This window comes from Oenanthe melanoleuca, chromosome 12 (genome assembly GCF_029582105.1).
Source record: "Oenanthe melanoleuca isolate GR-GAL-2019-014 chromosome 12, OMel1.0, whole genome shotgun sequence".
Lineage (NCBI taxonomy): Eukaryota > Metazoa > Chordata > Aves > Passeriformes > Muscicapidae > Oenanthe > Oenanthe melanoleuca.
In genome coordinates, this window is record NC_079346.1 from 4,459,115 (window position 1) to 4,475,563 (window position 16,449).

At 46.2% G+C, this 16,449-nt stretch overlaps 1 protein-coding gene across 3 annotated transcripts in view; it reads left to right on the plus strand.

The window, feature by feature from the left end:
- FRMD4B (FERM domain containing 4B) overlaps positions 1-16,449 on the plus strand; it is a 76,949-nt gene that overhangs the window by 9,649 nt on the left and 50,851 nt on the right. For 2 of the 3 annotated variants that reach the window (XM_056501662.1, XM_056501663.1), the window contains exons 2-5: positions 10,481-10,546; positions 11,238-11,332; positions 12,104-12,196; positions 15,359-15,443. In XM_056501662.1, the coding sequence (XP_056357637.1) occupies positions 10,481-10,546; positions 11,238-11,332; positions 12,104-12,196; positions 15,359-15,443 (339 nt within the window). Of the gene's footprint in view, positions 1-10,480; positions 10,547-11,237; positions 11,333-12,103; positions 12,197-15,358; positions 15,444-16,449 lie in introns of those variants that run through there. The other variant, XM_056501664.1, reaches the window with a different exon arrangement.

The following is a 16,449-nucleotide window of genomic DNA, read 5'->3' on the forward strand; positions in this document are numbered from 1 at the left end:
GGCTAAATCCAAGCTGGATTCTGGTAACTTTGCTGCAGCTGGAGCAAAGATCTCTAACTTCTGCTTAGAGAGAAAACCTCTTTTCAGAGATTACCCTTACGGGCTGCTCTGAGATATGATTTAACCTGAACAAAGCACAGATTCATGAGCCCCGAGAAAAGGCAGTCAGTGCCTGGTACAGTAACTCCTTTCAGCATGCAACTATTAAATATCTCCTCATAAAGTCCCCTCCCCTCTCACCCCCCAAAGAACCCTTGTGAAGAGGTGGCCTGGAGATGCAGCAGTGCACACAGAGCTGGGGGTAACGGCTGCTGAGAAAGAGCCTTTGATCCAAAGCACTTGTTTTGCTTTAAAAGTGAAATGTGGAACCATCTGGATCAGCCCCCTGAGTGCCTGGCAAGCTGCTGGCACTGGGAATGTTGGCTCCTTTCCTCCACAGAAACGCTGCTTTCTGCCTGCTCCAGCCCATGCCCACTATTGTGACTTCTCTTGGTTTATTTATTTGCTCTCTGCAATTTTTTTTAAGAGTTGCAGATTTAAAGGATTTGTGCTTTAGCCTTCTTTTTAAATTATTTTTCATTTCCTTCTTACCTGATTGTCTGTCCAAGGCTGGCATCTGGGTTTCCTGAGGGGCTGCTGCCAAGCACGAGTGCTTGGAGAAGTCCAGGGGGGATGCTGAGTGCAGGGACCTGGATGGGGCAGGAGAAGAAGAGATTCAAGGTGACTTTAGAGGATGAGATGCTGTCTGGAGGACATGGCAATTATTTGGTCAGGGTTTGCTCTGCCTGTGTTTCCTGCTTTGAGAGCCTTCCCTCAAAAACCCAACTCAGGGGTGAGCAGGGAGGTGGTGGAGGGGACAGAGGAGCATCCTGTGAAAAGCCATCAGAACTGGGGGAGAGCTTCAGAGCTGGGGGGAGACAAAAAGGCATCAAGGGCAGGGTGTGGGTCTCCAGGGATGTTAAATTACTCTTCTATAAAGGTATTTTTTCATCTTCTGTAACTATTCCTGTAACAGGGAAAGCTGAGTTTGTTCAAGTGGGTCAGGGATGGCTTCTGAGGTGAGGTAAAACTCAGGAAAAGTTACCAGAAGCTCTGCAAAGAATAAACCCTGAGATTGGTGTTGTAGAGACTTAAGCAAAGAAGCTGGAGCTTAACTGCTTTGCCTCCTGGCAGAGGAGCAAAGGTCAGGACAGGTCACAGGAGGGTTGGTGCCACTCCTGCCCCACTGTGGGCACTGCTTACTCAGGGACAGAGGATGCTGCTGCCTTCAGGGGAGCCCCTGCATTTGTTCTGTCAGGTAGCATCAGGAAAGCACTCTGATCCCACAGGATACTTTTTTCCCCTGAATTCCCAGGAGATTGCACTGGAACAAACCAGCCCTGTGGGCTGTGTGCAGTAATGGCCTGCCTGCAGTGTCTCAGCACTGCTGGTGATAAGAATGTCTCCACCAGACACGAATTCACTGCCTGTGTGCTGCCAAGGAAAGCAGATGTTGGATTTCATTGACTTGATATTTGTGGCAGATTCATACTGATTGTTTCCTATTAATTTTCCTGATAGTTTTTTTTATAGCATTAGCTGTAGAGTTGCCTGCCTATTCTTTTCTTGCTTGAAAAATTATTTTCTATCTTGAGACACCTTTAAAGGGAACATTCCTGCAATAAAGGTGCTGATCCTTCAAGAGGGTAACTAACCTCTCTCCCTCTGTCAGAGGGACTAAGGAGCATCTGTGATAACACTGCCAGAGAGATCCTTTGGCAGTGCCAGGAGAGGTGAAATGCTGGCTGGGTGCTGCTTGGCAGCTGGGAAGTCTGGATCCAGCAGAGCCAGACTTTAGCAGCAGCTCTTCCCTCTGCCTCCTGCAATGGGGCTGATGCTGCCTGTGCACTTGAGTGTGCAGTGAACATGCACCCCCTGCACCCCCACGTGGAATGGAGCAAAGGCAAGTACAGGAAAAGCCATGGGCAGCATCAGGAAAGGCAGGAACACTGCAAGATTTCCTCATGGGGAGGAGAAGGGTGAGTTTTTCACATTGCACATTCCTGATAGGGAATTCTGCTGCTTACATTTTGCTCTTGGCAAAGAGCTCTAACTCCTGGCTGGGTCACTGGATTTATCATTTTGAGGAAGATTGAATTAATTTGTTTCCTGGATTTTAATTTATTGCTGTTCTTTGGTTTTATTCAGTTTTTCGGGGTCTTATTACAGCATGCTCATCATTATTTCTAAGGATTTTGGGAGATGAGGATGAGATTTAAAGCCCCATGACCTGCTCTGTTGAGTGGGATCTTTATAATGAACACAAGGCATCAATAGAGTGAATGAAAGAGTCCCTTAGATCTGCCATCCCCTGCAATGAGAAATAATAGAATCAATGGGAAAAGGAGGGCTGCATGGAAAGTCTGTTGGCACGTGGCCCTGCAAAGCCACAGTGCCTGCAGTGAGGGAGAGCACTTGGGCTGTTCCTGTGCCAGACCTTTTCACTGGCTCAGCTGGTGGGGCTTACATGAAAGTCAGTTGATGCTCTGCAGGAGCCAGTTTTTTCATCCTATCTCCAGCTCACATGGCTATTTTAGGAAGGTGCCATGCAACCCAGGCAGCCTCTCAGCCCCCTGTTCCAGGCACTGTGTTTTATCTCCAGCTCATTGCCAAACTTCAGCAGAGCCAACATTTCCATGTAGAGCATCATCAGAGGGGCATCAAAGTGCAGAGCTTGCACTCTTCTCCAGCCTGTCTCCTCTTAAAATGTTATTTCTGTGCATGTCATTCACTCATGGCTTTAAGTGTCTGTCCCTGCCTGGCTGGTCCTGAGAAAGAGAAAACCCTGAGGCCTGGGAATGGCTCTGCACAGTGCCTGCAGTTGTTGTGGGTAAACATCTCATGAGTGTGCAGAGCCAAGGTGGCCTCTGCAGCCCTTGGGAGGGGTGGGGGTGGCACCTGGACTCACCTGGTGGGTCCTACAGGGTGGGGGTGGCACCTGGACTCACCTGGTGGGTCCTACAGGGTGGTTTGCCAGGGCACAAAGAATGGAAGATGTAGCCAGCCACTGTGGAGCATCACTGGCTATTTAACATTAAGCAGATACTGGCTTCTGTTAAAGGTTAATAGTGAGAAAACAAATGATTTAAAGCAAAATCCTGACCCTAATAAAATTAATGACAAAATTAATTGACTACACTGGAGACAGGACTTCAGCCAAAGGCTTCTTTATGACTTAAGATTAGGAAGGAGAGGCAGTATGTCTGCAGACATGGTCTGCCCCATAAAGCTGGTGGGAGCTCTGCCACTGCCCTCCCAGGGATCACTGCAGGTTTATTGTGTCTGTGTGAGCCAGACTGTGGTGTCATGGCAGGAACCCACTGGCTGCCCTGGCTGATGGAGCAGACTGGGGATAAGGAGTTTTTGGATGCAGAGCTGACCCACTGGGCAGTGCAGGAGGTATCAGTGAGTCCAGAGGGAGGGCACTGCACTGCTCTGTGGCCAAGGAGCTGCTGGAGAGGCACACAGTGGGGTGGGATGTGGCAGTGGGCTGGGGCAGTGCTCCCCTTCCTCAGATCCTCACTCATGGGAGAGTGGAGCATTTCCAATCCTCATCCATCAGTTTCACCCTGAGCACCTCCCACCATGGGACACTGAGTGATGGCACCTACACTGCTCAGGGAAAAACTGTGGGTTTGCACACAGGGTCCCCAGAATGTGCATCATTTTTGGAGATCTGTGCAGATTGTTTAACAAGCTTCCACAGCAATGCTGGTATAGACCCAAACTTCTGTCTGTTCTTTTCCTGCTTATTCCTTAAAGTTCTGAGTGACTCCAAGTGCTGGAACATGATGAAGCTTTGCTTTCCCAACAGACACATCAGGAAACTCTGAGGTCATTTAAACCATTATAACTTTTTCCCTCTTCCCCCTAGCTGCATGCAGGCCCCTTCCTTCCAGGACAGGCAAAGGCTTTTATTTTCCTGAGATGTGCCTGGTTAGGGCAGCTCCTTATTGCAAGACATTCTTGCATGTGATTTCACATTTTGATCAGGCTGTGCATGTTCAGGGGCCAGATATAAGCTGGCTGGTTGGACCCAAGTCAGTGAAGCAGTGCTGATCTGAGGCAGCTGAGGAGCTGATCCTAAATGCCTTCAGAACCAGAGGGAAAAAAACCACTTAAATGCCAATGAAAATCTGAAGTGTAGGGGCTTCAGTATTAAGCTTTGAAATCTCTTGCAGGCTTATGAGTTACAGGAGAGAGGTTTGGATAAAAAACCAGAACCTTTACAAGAAATTAGTGATGCTTTAATGGGTGGTTAGGTGCAGCTCAGGTGGGGATTTGGACATGAAATCCTTTAAAGATCCAGGCTGGTGCTCTAGGCCTGTGCACCTGGAAAGCAGTGCTGCTGCCTCTGAGTCACTGCAAGAGCAGGATGGAAGCATTTTGGGATGCCCTGATGGCACAGGCTTAGTGAAGTTTGTGCAAAGGGACAGCATTGCCTTCTGGGAGAGGGAATTTTGCTCTTTGGCTTTTCATCTGTATTATTTTCTTCAGTGCTCTGAGTGCCTGAGCTGCTGTGGTATGCCTGTTTCAGGATAAATGAGCCAGTTTTTATAATCTATGTACTAATGAAGTACCACAGTCCAATTTCTCACTTTTCAAGCTGCAGGTTTAAGGCTGTGTGCTGGCCATTCATGTAGTGAAAATATCTCCCCTTTCTCTCTCATCACTGGGTGCATCAATACAGGTGGTTTTTTCCTGCCTATAAAATATCTTTTGGAGCTACTCATCTGCCAGTGAAGTTTAATTTCACATGGTTACTCTGCCAGGAGCTCATGGAAATAACATGCACAGCTCAGTGCATCTGGGACCAATTCCCTGGTGCCACACTGGATGTTTCCAGGAGCACCCAGGCCTGAACAAAAGGAAAAGGGAGGAAGAAGAACTGGGGGGAGAGGTTTGCTCCTTCCAAAATACTTCTTATGGAGTTCAGGGTATCAAAGGTGTGAAGCCTGGCTGGTTGTGGGTGAGGGTTTTGGTGTGCACACAAGGGCTGCTGATCCATGGCACATCCCCAGGGAGAGCAGCTGGGATGCACACACAGAGCTGAGCCTGCCCCTGGCACACACAGCTCCCAGTTTTGTCTTAATGATGTGCAGCTTATGTATAATCCTCTCTTCTTTGGCCAGAGAATTTTTAGGGTTTGGGTTTTATTGTTTTTTTGTTTTATGGGTTTTTTTTCTTTCTCTAGACCTTAAAACAAAAAAGGCTTAAAAGTAGAAGTCAGTGACAGATAGGCCAAGTGGCTTCTTTTTAACTTCTGGGAGGGAGAAATCTGACCTGGAGGGAATACAACACATTGGGGTTTGCTCCTGACCCAGACCCCTCATGTTCTCCATTCCTAAGCTTCCCTTCAGGAGATGTTATTCTGACAACTTTTTTTTTTTTTTTTTTTTTTTGGCTTAAGGGTTTTGGGTTTTTTTAGAGATTTCCTGTTTACACCCTGTCTAATTACTCTTTTCTTTTTCTTATTTTTTCTCTAACGTGATGACACACATGGATGTCTAAAAATATTGCATGTAAGGAGGACCAGCTTTGCATAGGGAGGATGTTTCTCTCCAAGAGAAATAGCATAAATATCCTGCATGTGCTTTTTTCCCCAAATAAACAGTCAGGCTCAGGATATTGTAGGGAATTGGTCTAAGTAGCCAAAAAGTAGGGTTTTTTTCTCTGCCTTGCTGATTATCTTTTTAAATGATGGATGTTTTCGAAAATCTGCTTTGATGATTTTGGGTGGAGAATTTGTTATAATTTTTTGTGACAAAAAGGGAGGACAAAATGCTGTTTCCTCCCAGCTAATGAAACCTTTATAATAATGCTAATTTTCTATGTAGAGTCACAATCTCACCATATGCTTTAATTTCCACACATGGATATTCTGAGAATTGTTTGTTTGTTTCCCTTCATTATCTGCCTTTTTTACTGAAGATGTGGGTGAATCAGATTTTTGCTGACAGCCTGTAAATTAGGAGAGCTGCAGTATTTTGATATAACTGTATTTCTGCAGTGGAAAGTGTCTCCTTTCAGCTCTCTCCATTTTTCAGGTTTTGCTGCTTACTTGTGTACAGAGAATACAAGTGACTTTGGGATGCTGGATTTTTATTGTTTCCCAGTCTCTCAGTATGGTTTTGCCAAAAATAAGGCTGTGTAATGTCTCTCTCCTAATTTCCTGTTGGGAATGAGATGAGACACAGAGATGCTTCATGAATTTTATGCTGCTACTTCTTTTACTGGATAATAGCTTAAATATTAGCAGGCTTTTAAAAATAACTGCTTAAGATGACCAATCTGGGGGGATGTACAAAAATTGCTCATTTATGCAGACAATGCCAAATCAATGAGAATAAGCTGAAAACAGATGTGTGTGTGTATAAATATCTCAAGACTGTTCACACCAGCTCTTGACTGAGCCAGACAACTGTGCTCATCTCGTGATGGATTGGTCCAACAGAGAGAGAATCAATTATATTGTTCAGATTAGCAGGGTGTCCTGAATTAAAGATGAAAGAAAATGTATCAGTGAGGGCTCCAGGGCTTTGGGTGTTGGAGGAGCCTGGTGCCCTGGGAGCTGGGACACAGCACAAGTCCCTTCCCACAGCCTGAGGAAACAGACCTGTGCTGTGGGGAATAAATCAAATCAATCCCACCAGTGTCATTTAAAGGGGGAGCCTTTTGCTGCTCTGGCTGTAGCAGCTCAGAGTCTTCAGTTGCTGAGCTGGAGGCACCTTTCCCTGGCCAAAATCCATTGATGAAAGTGATGGAAAGCTCTTTATGAAGCTTTGTTCCAGGCAAGAGGATGGGACCAGATTATTGGTACCTGTGACCATGCTGGAGCATTGCTGTGCCACAGTCACATCACACCTGGGACTGTACAGGGCTGGTGGAAGGAGATTGACACTCCAGAGCTTGTGAGGTGAGCTTGCAGCTGAAATAGCTTCCAAAGCTTTTGGTTCTGTGTCCTGTATAGAAAAGGCTTGTGAACTGTGAGTATTGCCTTGTACATCAGAGCCCTGTCTGCACAGGGAGGCAGCTGGATGTGAGGAGAGGGTTGTCTCCTGGAGATGACCTCTCTGGTGGGAGGCATTCCTGATGTAGGATGGGCTTGTGCTTCCCTGTGATAATAATTTGGAGTGATTTTCTTCTGATTGTAAGAATGGGGTGAGCCAAGTGAAGTGCTCTCTGCCCCATCAGGAATGGGGTGGGGATACTGGAGTGAGCTCCTGCACAGCTGCAGGGACAGGGGGTGCTGGTGGCTGGAGCTGTGGGTGTGCAGGAGGAGGAGAAGGGCTTGGACTGTTGGGGTTAACATTGCTTTGTTCAGGGACTGCAGCCTACAGATGCAAAGCTGATGGTCACACCAGCAGATGTGTGTTCCTTGAGCAGGCTGTGGTGACACACAGTGAGTATCCCTGTGTCTCATCCTGGATGGAGAAGGTGCCTTAGCAGGAATGTAACCCTCAGGTGTTCAGGAATGGGCTGGGGGGGCAGAGGGGTGCAAGCAGCTCTCCTCAGAGCTACAGCAACAGGCATTTCATGGCTCTGGACATTGCTGTCCTGTAGCTGTGTCCATGGGATGAAGTGTTCCTGGGGTGACCACAGAGCTCTGGGGATGCAGGTGGAGCTGCCAGGTTTGTCACAGCACAGGCATTTCACAGGGCTTTGTCACTGGGCACCTTGGCTGAGCTTTCCAGTGCTCTGGAAAGTGGATGTGTGATTTCTGGGGAAAGATTCCTGGTGTCTCAGGCTTTAAAATGTTGTCTGTATTTGTATTTGTAAATTGGACTTCTAAGATGCTTCCTTATGTTGTCTCATCAATAAAACAAGGGATAGTTGCATCTTGCCTGTCTTCAGGGGTGTTATGAGGTTTATTTACTTCTGAGGTGCTTTGCAGTTACCTTGGATAGCTGAATTGAAGCATGGATGATGCTCAGTATTTCTTTTATGTTTTAATCCTTCCAGATACCTTTCTTTCTCCTCAGCAAGAGGCTTTGTGGATGTGTTTGCTATAACAGAAACCTTTTTTACTTAACAGCACACAACCAAGGCAATTAAAACAGTCAGAAGTGATTGATGTGATTTCACTGGGTGAAAGCTAAAGCAGCTCGCAATTAAATAATGGCAACCTTCGTGCTATCTCAGAGCAACAGATGGGGAATGATTGAAAAACACCATTGGATTGGACACCTCACAACAGGGGCAGATTGGTAACAGTGTGTCAGAGCCAGAAATGTGTGCACCTTGGTGGGAGCGCTGATGAAATGATTAATTGGTGGGAACGGGCACTTAGTTATGAGCATGCCATGTTCCCTTCAGCTCTGGGGAACAAATGGACCTGGGAGTGGATCATAATGGGTTTAAGGGCTCTGGGTGCTGTGTTTAATAAATAAATAAATGTTGCTGTGAGGCTGGGAACCAGTGAAAGAATACAGCAACGTGACTCCTCTTCCAAGCAGCAGGAAAAAGAGATTTATTGAAAAGCCACGGCATAAAGGAGATCACAAAAAAAAAACAAAGTAGAAAAGACTCATTGAAAGCAACACCTCTTTGAAAACATGCTTTCTGCAAAATATCATGAGACACACGGCTCAGTGGTCAACACCAGGTGTCTGTTTTCTTTCTACCTTTCCTTGTTTTGTCTCTGAGAAAGATCCCCAGCCTGGGAAAGATCCAGGCTGGAACTTAGAAAAGTCAATAGCCCGGGAAAAAAACAGATTAGGTTTCCCCACGAGCCTTCAGCAGTGTCCACAGATAAATCTCGGGCTGCAAGCTGGAGCTGGGGTGGGACAGCTTTGCTTCCAGAGCCCGAGGGCTGGATGGCTGGAGGTGGTACCTTGAGGCAGTGCAGGCACAGGGATGATGCTCTGCAGGGTGCAGCACCAAGGGATGCAGCGTGAGATCGCTGCTGTCTCCAGGGAGGGGCAGCCCTGTGCTCGGAACTGCTGCGGGCACCATGTGCACTCCTCACCTGGCACAAATTCATGTTCGTAGCAGTAAGACAAAGGGGAAGGAAGGGATTTCTCTCCTCTAGACTCGCTCTGCAAGCGGTCCTGGCACCAGTGTTGCTGTTTTGGAGGCGGTGTGATGCTCAGCAGTGCCGAAAGTTGTTGCTGCAGTTGATGCCGCACGGATGCTGCAGCGCAGTTTCCCCGGACACTCCAGGGAGTTGTGCTCCTGTCTCATCTCTGCCCTGCTTGCAGAGCTCCTCAGGAGGGCACTCCCTCTCGGCTTTTGGCCCCAATGAGCTCTGTTAGTCGGAACAAAGGAGCTCTGTTGAGTGGGGTGCTCGGGGCAGAGCGGCTGTGTCCGGGCAGAGGTGGGAGGTCTCTGCGCTTGGAATCACGTATAAATTGTGTTTGTTTTAAAGCCTCTGTAAGGCTTGGGTGTGCAGCATGCACAGGAGGTGATGAGAGGTGCTGATGGCACTACAGCTCAGCGCTGTCCTTGTCCTATCCCCGTGGGATGTGAAAGGAGAAACCATTGCATGTTACTGCTCAATCCCCCTGGGAGCCCCTGTCTAAGCAAACCACCCCCGGTCTGCTCACAGCTCACAATTTATAGTCGGCTGGAAGCTTGTGCTGTCAGGAAAATGAGTTACTTTGAGGCTGGGAGAGCCAATATGAAAGCCAGGTTTCCTTCACCAGCTCTCACCCGGGGAGTGTTGCAAAGCTGGTCCTCACTGGAGCTGCTGAAAGGCCCAGAATTAGAACAGATATTAAATAATGTAAGAGCTTTCATTGAAATGTATTAGATTTCAAAGAGCAGATATTAAAAGGGCATAATGGGCAGCTATTTCTGAATTGCTTGCCTCCTAAAGAGAGGAAGAGACTTAGTTTGCAGGAGATAAATGTGACATGAAAGAGGTGGTTCAGATATAGCATCAGGGGCTGCAAAGCTCATCCCATTCTTAGCCATGCTGTTCAGGCACCTTCTTGATGTGTGCAGCTCCTATGCAAGAATCCCATGGAGGTGATGACTTTCAGTAGCTAAGTGAAAATGTTGCTCCATCTCTTGTAGACACAGGTCAATGGACCAGGTCTGGGCTGACCCATCTGCAGTGAGAGCTGGATGGATCTGGGTTTCCTGGGTCCCTGGTCAGCTACTCCTCACCAGAGCAAAAGCATGTGGCTGTGGCACTGGCCAGGCTGGTTCATCGTCACATTGAATTCTCACAGCATTTATGGGGTTTTTATCTGATCCTGAGTGCTGCTATGAACCCTTAATTCCAGCTTGAATTTGACAGGAACTGAGAGTGCTGAGGCAGCTCCCCAGACAGAGTCCTTGGAGAAGGACTCAGCTCCAGATGGAGTGAACTCCCTTCTCCATCAAAATCAGACACTTGCTTCACACTGCCCTTGTCCCCAAGCCTCACGTGCTCTGGTTCAAGCCAGGAAAGGCAGAACCCTGCCCTTCCTGACAGGGCTGTGCTGTGTCTTTGCAGATGACCGAGGGCCGGCACTGCCAGGTGCATCTCCTCGATGACAGGAACTTGGAGCTGCTGGTTCAGGTACACACCTCGCTCTTCTGGGCACTGGCAGCCACTGCCACGTTCCTCTGCTTGTTTTTTGGGAGGGTGAAGTGAGGGTTGGAGAAAAGTTATACTTCTTCCTGGAAAAACTCACAGGAGTGGAATAAGGCAATATGTGCTACTCCTGACACCTGGATTAGCTGAAGGAGTTCCCCGTGCATCGTGGGCAAAATATCTGCCATCAGTTCTGCATTCAGCTTTTGCTTTCACCAAAATTCATAAAGCATATCAAACACACCCCTTGTGGTGGTGCTTTCTGTCATTTAGGTGGAAAGAAAACTCTGTGGTTTTGAGGATGTTTTATTCCTGTAACAGAACTCAAAGCACAAGATCCTCCACCACACAATGTTCCTAATTAGAAAATCCTTCCTGCTCTAAGTGCAGGAAAGCCTGGCATGTGGCCTTCTCCCCCAGAAAGAGGAAAGCAGCACTCAAGCCTGTGCTGGCCAGCTGAATGTCATGGATTAAGCACAGAATTGCCTCCCCATGCTCCACACATCCCACACATCCCCATTGAGACACCCTGAGTCTGATATGTCTGTATTCAGTTGTACAGCAGGGTTTTAGCATGGCCATATGTACTCAAATACCAGTATTTGCATGGAAAATTTTTATTTTATATTAAAAGCCTGGACTGAAATGAATAAAACTATTTTTATTCTTTCAATAGCCCAAACTTTTGTCTCGGGAGTTACTGGATCTGGTGGCCTCGCACTTCAACCTGAAAGAAAAGGAATATTTTGGGATAACATTTATCGATGACACGTGAGTATGTTTATTTATTTTATACACCTGTGTCATTATTGCAATGTGAAACCTTGTCTCTGATACCATGGCAGCTTGGCTTGATGGAAAAATGACTTTTTGTTTTAAAGAAGAGTTTCCTACCCTGTGCTTGTGCTGCTTGGCTAGGGAAAGGGCAAGGCATGAAATAGAAAATATTTGGAAAATATGTTCTGGGCACAAACCAGAGAATCCTTGTAAAATACTTTCCCGGTGATTTCACATTTAATATTTGTCTCACATGGTGGGCTATCACTAGAATATTTTTGCCACATTCTTGTCCTTTCACTTGCTGGAAAATACTTCCCCCCAGCTCTTCTGTAAATCCCTTGAGGATACTGTTTGTACTTAGTTTATTTTTTTCACCCAGAAGAGCTTCCCTAAAATTCTTCTGGATGTTTTTGGTTGCTGGCACTGAGTCACAGTGAGGTTTAAAGTGCTGCCAGGGCATTATCTAAAAGCTGCCAGCTTCCCCAGAAACTCCAGTGCCATTCCAGGGCCTGCCTTGGTGTAGGACAGGGCTGGGTGCTTGGAGGAGTGTGTGGCCTCTGGAGGGCACCCATGGCTCAGCCTTGCAGGGTTAAGGGTTAGGGGAAAAAAAAAAAAAATTTTTTTGATGGGATGTTTGCCTGCCTTGGAGCTGAGTCTTGAACTTCTTAAAGTAACACCTGGAGTAAACAGGGGCACTGAAAAGAGCCAATTTCTGTGTTTTCCATCCCAGTTTTTAACTTTCTCCCCATCCTGTTTCCATAGAGGTCAGAGTGTCTGGCTGCAGCTGGATCACCGTGTCCTGGACCATGACTTGCCCAAAAAACCAGGGCCAGCAACTTTGTACTTTGCTGTTAGGTGAGTAATTGTTTCCACCAAGCAAACATTACCACTTGGGTTTATTTATCACCAGGGGGTTTTGTTTAAAGGAGCTGATTACAGATTTGATAAAGGAAATAAATGTCAAAGCAACGTGTTATTTTTAGAAGGAGACTAGGCCCTGGCTAAGTGCTGCTTTCTTTTTTATTTAACTATGAAATAAAGAAGGTTGGAACTTGCCACTTTTAAACTATTACTAGCACATTATTCCTAGGGTGGGTTTGGATTTTTTTTGTTTGCTTTGGAGGTTTTTTTGGTGTTTGGGTTTTTTTGTGTTTTTTTTTTTTAAACCTCATATTTTAAATATCTTCTTTGCCTGACTTGTCTTTGAGTGTGCTAAATTGCAATGCAGTTTATTCAAACAATTTTACTTACTTTTTTCCTTCTGTTTGCTTATGGGTTGTCTGTACTTTAAAGGGATTGCTGATGGCTGTTTTGCTCCAAGCTTAATCAGTCCCCAGGAAAGAATAAAATCCCTGGCAAAATGATGATTTTGGCCAATGTAATTGCATTACTTTAGGGCTGTTGCTGGCAATGCTCTGCTGGTTAAGGGCCTGAAAAAAGCTCCAGTCCTACAAAACAGAGCTGTGCTGGCAGAAAAGATCAAGCATTATATTCTTAATATTGTTGGAGTTTTTGTTTTCCTAGCAGTCTGTGAGGGAACGTGAGAGCAGACTGACCTCATTTGCTTTTCAGATCTGGGTAAATTTATGCCTTAATTATGTGAAGCACTTCCAAGGCAGAGCCTCTTGTTCAGCTGGGTGGGTTGGCAGCAGCTCCTCCCCATGTCCCCACTGCTCATCAGGGGAATGGGACAAACAAGGGGCACTTTGTTCTGCCTGAATATGTGCTGGGGTGTGATGGTGTCCAGAGCTCCTCTGCCACACTCAGCAGAAAGAAAAAGCTCCATCTGGAAGGGGATGATGGGCTCTTCACTGTGTTTGCAGTGTTTGGTCAGGATCTGGGAGGCCAAAGGCTGCCCAAGAAAGCTGTAAAGGCAATCCTATAACTTAGAGCATTCTTTGGTTGGAATTTATGTTGTTTGCTCATTTTGTGTTCATTTTGGCATTCTCTGTTGCAAAATGGTCCTCAACAGGACAGGGTGTGCAGAGACTTGGGCAAGAGTTTGTGTGAGGAGTGGGCTGGGAAAGATCAACTTTTAGAAGGGAATTTTAAGCCTGACTACTCTGGGGTCATGAGATCCAAACCAGGTAACCAAGGAGGTGGGCAGTGAGATGCAGAGCAGGAGGAGGAAGATAAAGAAATAATTAGCACTACAGAAACTGCCTGATCCACAGAAAATAGATATTCAAAACCTGCAGTTTCCAGTTGCATTACTGGAAATAGTGGAATCTCCAATTCCTGGTTTTTCTTCATTGCTTTTCATCCCTGAGCTTTTGCTGTTCAATAAGGAAATGTGATAATCCTTTGAGATTTTAATGATTGCCAGCTGGCATAAACTCCATCCAGTCACAGAGGTTTTTGGATGGTGCACTCAGCTGAAGGGGCTCTATGCTGCAGATTGAGGACTTTCAGAAATGTCCTTGTAGTTTCAAGAGTGCTGACAGCATTGGAAGTAGAAGTAGTAGAAGCAGAATGTGCATTTTATGGTGTTCCCAAATGTGCCTGCAGTGCCCTGAACATCCTTATCTCTGTGGTCCAGTGTTCCCCATCTGTACTGGGGTGATGAGAAGGTACAGCTTGTACCACAGAGGAAACAGAGCACAGGGACACAGCTGGGATTAGGGGCAGTGCCCCCCTGTGCCCTCACCCTAAATCCATAGATCCTACAGCTTCCTGCTTTGTACCAGGAGGGATGGGAGCTGCCTCTCTTCAGAACCAGAACTGTCAGCCACACCTGCCCCTGGCTGAAAGAAGTGCAAATGAGGTCACTAGCTGAAGAAAATCACATTTTGGTGCAGTGAAGGCTTTAGCAGGCTGAGGAAGGTCCACTCTGGGAAGGGCTGGTCTGGCAGCAGGCTGGGAAAGGATGGAGAGTGTGGATCCTGCCCTCTGCTCTGCATTTCTGAAGAGAACCACTCAAGGGTATTTAAAGTAAACTTTAGCAAAGCTGAAAAATGTATCAGGTGAGATCAATAGAGGGTGAAAATACCTGTGGCTCGTAGAGTTCATGGGGAAAGGTGAGTCATGGAAAAGTATAACAGCTTTTCAAAGTCTGGGGCAGGCTGCTGGGCTGCCCCTTGGACAGGCTGCATGCCTGTGAAATGGGTAAATTATCTGCAGAGGCGTTCTGGAGAGTGCTTTAAAATTAATTTGATGGAACATGCTGTAGGAATGTGAAATATTAAAGCAATTACTATTTAATGTATCACTTTTCTGAAATGACAGCACAAACAAATGCAAATGCTCCTGACACGTGTGGCAGGTCCCTTCACTGCTCCCTACCACGTGCTCTGTGCTGCTGGGGACTTGCTCAAATGTCCTGCAAATCATCCATGCCAGGGTGATCATCAGTGCAAAAGTCAGAGGATGGAGCTTGAGTGGGAGGGACTGGTCTGGTTCTGACTGCCCTGTGTGGGTCATCCAGCCCTCCTGCTATCAAGGAGGATATCAAGGATATCGAGGCACTGGGGAGCCCTGGGCTGACCTGCATTGCTGAGGCAGTGGTGCTCCAGCTTGCCTGGGAAAGTTGTGTCTTCTGCCCAGCATTTAGTGGGAGCATCTGGACCTGGAGCAAAGTTAATGGCTCTTATAAACATTTCTGCTCTCCTGCTGGAAGGAGGGTGGTCCTGCAGGGCTGCCAGCAACCTCCAGCAGAGTGTTGGATTGGCTTCCCCACCTGCAGCACTTTTGGAGTTTTTTCCACTGCTGTGACTTTTCCTGCAGAGAATGGATGAGCTTTGCTCCTGAACCTCTCAACAGGGTTTTCATCTCATATGAGAATTCATCAGATATCCAGGATGTATTGAACCAGCAGTCCCTGTTCCCTGTGTGCTGTCAGGCTCTGATTTCTGCTTGTTCCCTCCTAAAAGGCAGGAAATTAAGTGCAGTAGCTCATAGTTCCTCTGTGCTATGTTATTGCTAGAGAACAAAACACTGAGGAAATAAAATTACTTGGGAGGAAGATGAAACCTATTCAAGAGAGTAACTCATGGTTTTGGTTCTTTTTTTAATTTTCAGGTTCTACATTGAAAGCATTTCCTTTCTCAAGGACAAAACCACAGTAGAGCTGTTTTTTCTGAATGCCAAGTCCTGTGTACACCAGGTAAGACTTGGAGCTCCTTGTGCATCTCTCTTCTATTGCTCCTCTGCCACACACCCAGTCCTGAGAATTTGGTAGGAGCCATGTCTGATTTCTAGAACTAATTGAAGAATTAAGATCTCAGCATGCTTGAATGCTGATGCTTCATGCTAATGGATAAGGCTGCTGATGGTTTCCCATTCCTGCTTTCACAGCCCTGCTGTGTGCTCAGTGCTCTACAGTGAGTCTTAAAAGCTTTTGAGTTACTTGAAATCTGGGTTGTAACTTCCCAGGTAGGCTCTGCTCAGTGGCACATTTTCCTACACTCTGCATAGCAAACACTCAAGGCAAGCATCTCTTTACTGACCTTGAATCAAACTTTTCTTAACAAGAAAAGTCCTGTGAGGAAGGTCCTGTGTTGTGGATTTGGTCCCTAATTCCTTCATTTAAATCAGTGAGGTAGTAAAGCAACAGTAAATAGTAATAGCAAATCCTATAAAGTAGCAATCACAAGCAGTTGCTGGAATATTTTCTGTATTTACTTTCTGGTTGAAAAGCTTCCACTGTTACCCTAAAATATTCAGACTGGTAAAATACATGTTATAAAAAGTCACATCAGGATGTGATAATCAAAATCTTAAAGACTAAGGTTGATTTGCTGCAGATACATCTTGGTCTGCAGTAAGAGGGGTGTGACAGCCAACCTTGCCATGCCCCTACACACAGCTGCAGTTCAGTGAACTTTGATGCTTCTGAGATTTTCCAGTTAATGTCAAACTCTGGTGCCTTTTGTTCTCACTCACGGCTCAATCAGTCTGAGAGGGTCACTTGGTTATTACAACCTTTCCTTGGGAAACAATCCTGTGCCACTAACTGGTGGTGGAGATCAGTGTAGCCAGCCAAAGTTTTTACCTTTAATAAACTTCAGATTTTGGAGGATTCTTATTCAGATTCCAGTGTTCATTATTTTATGAAAGAATATAGAAACCTGAAAGGGGTAATAGCAGAGCTGTGACTCTGCTTTGTTCAG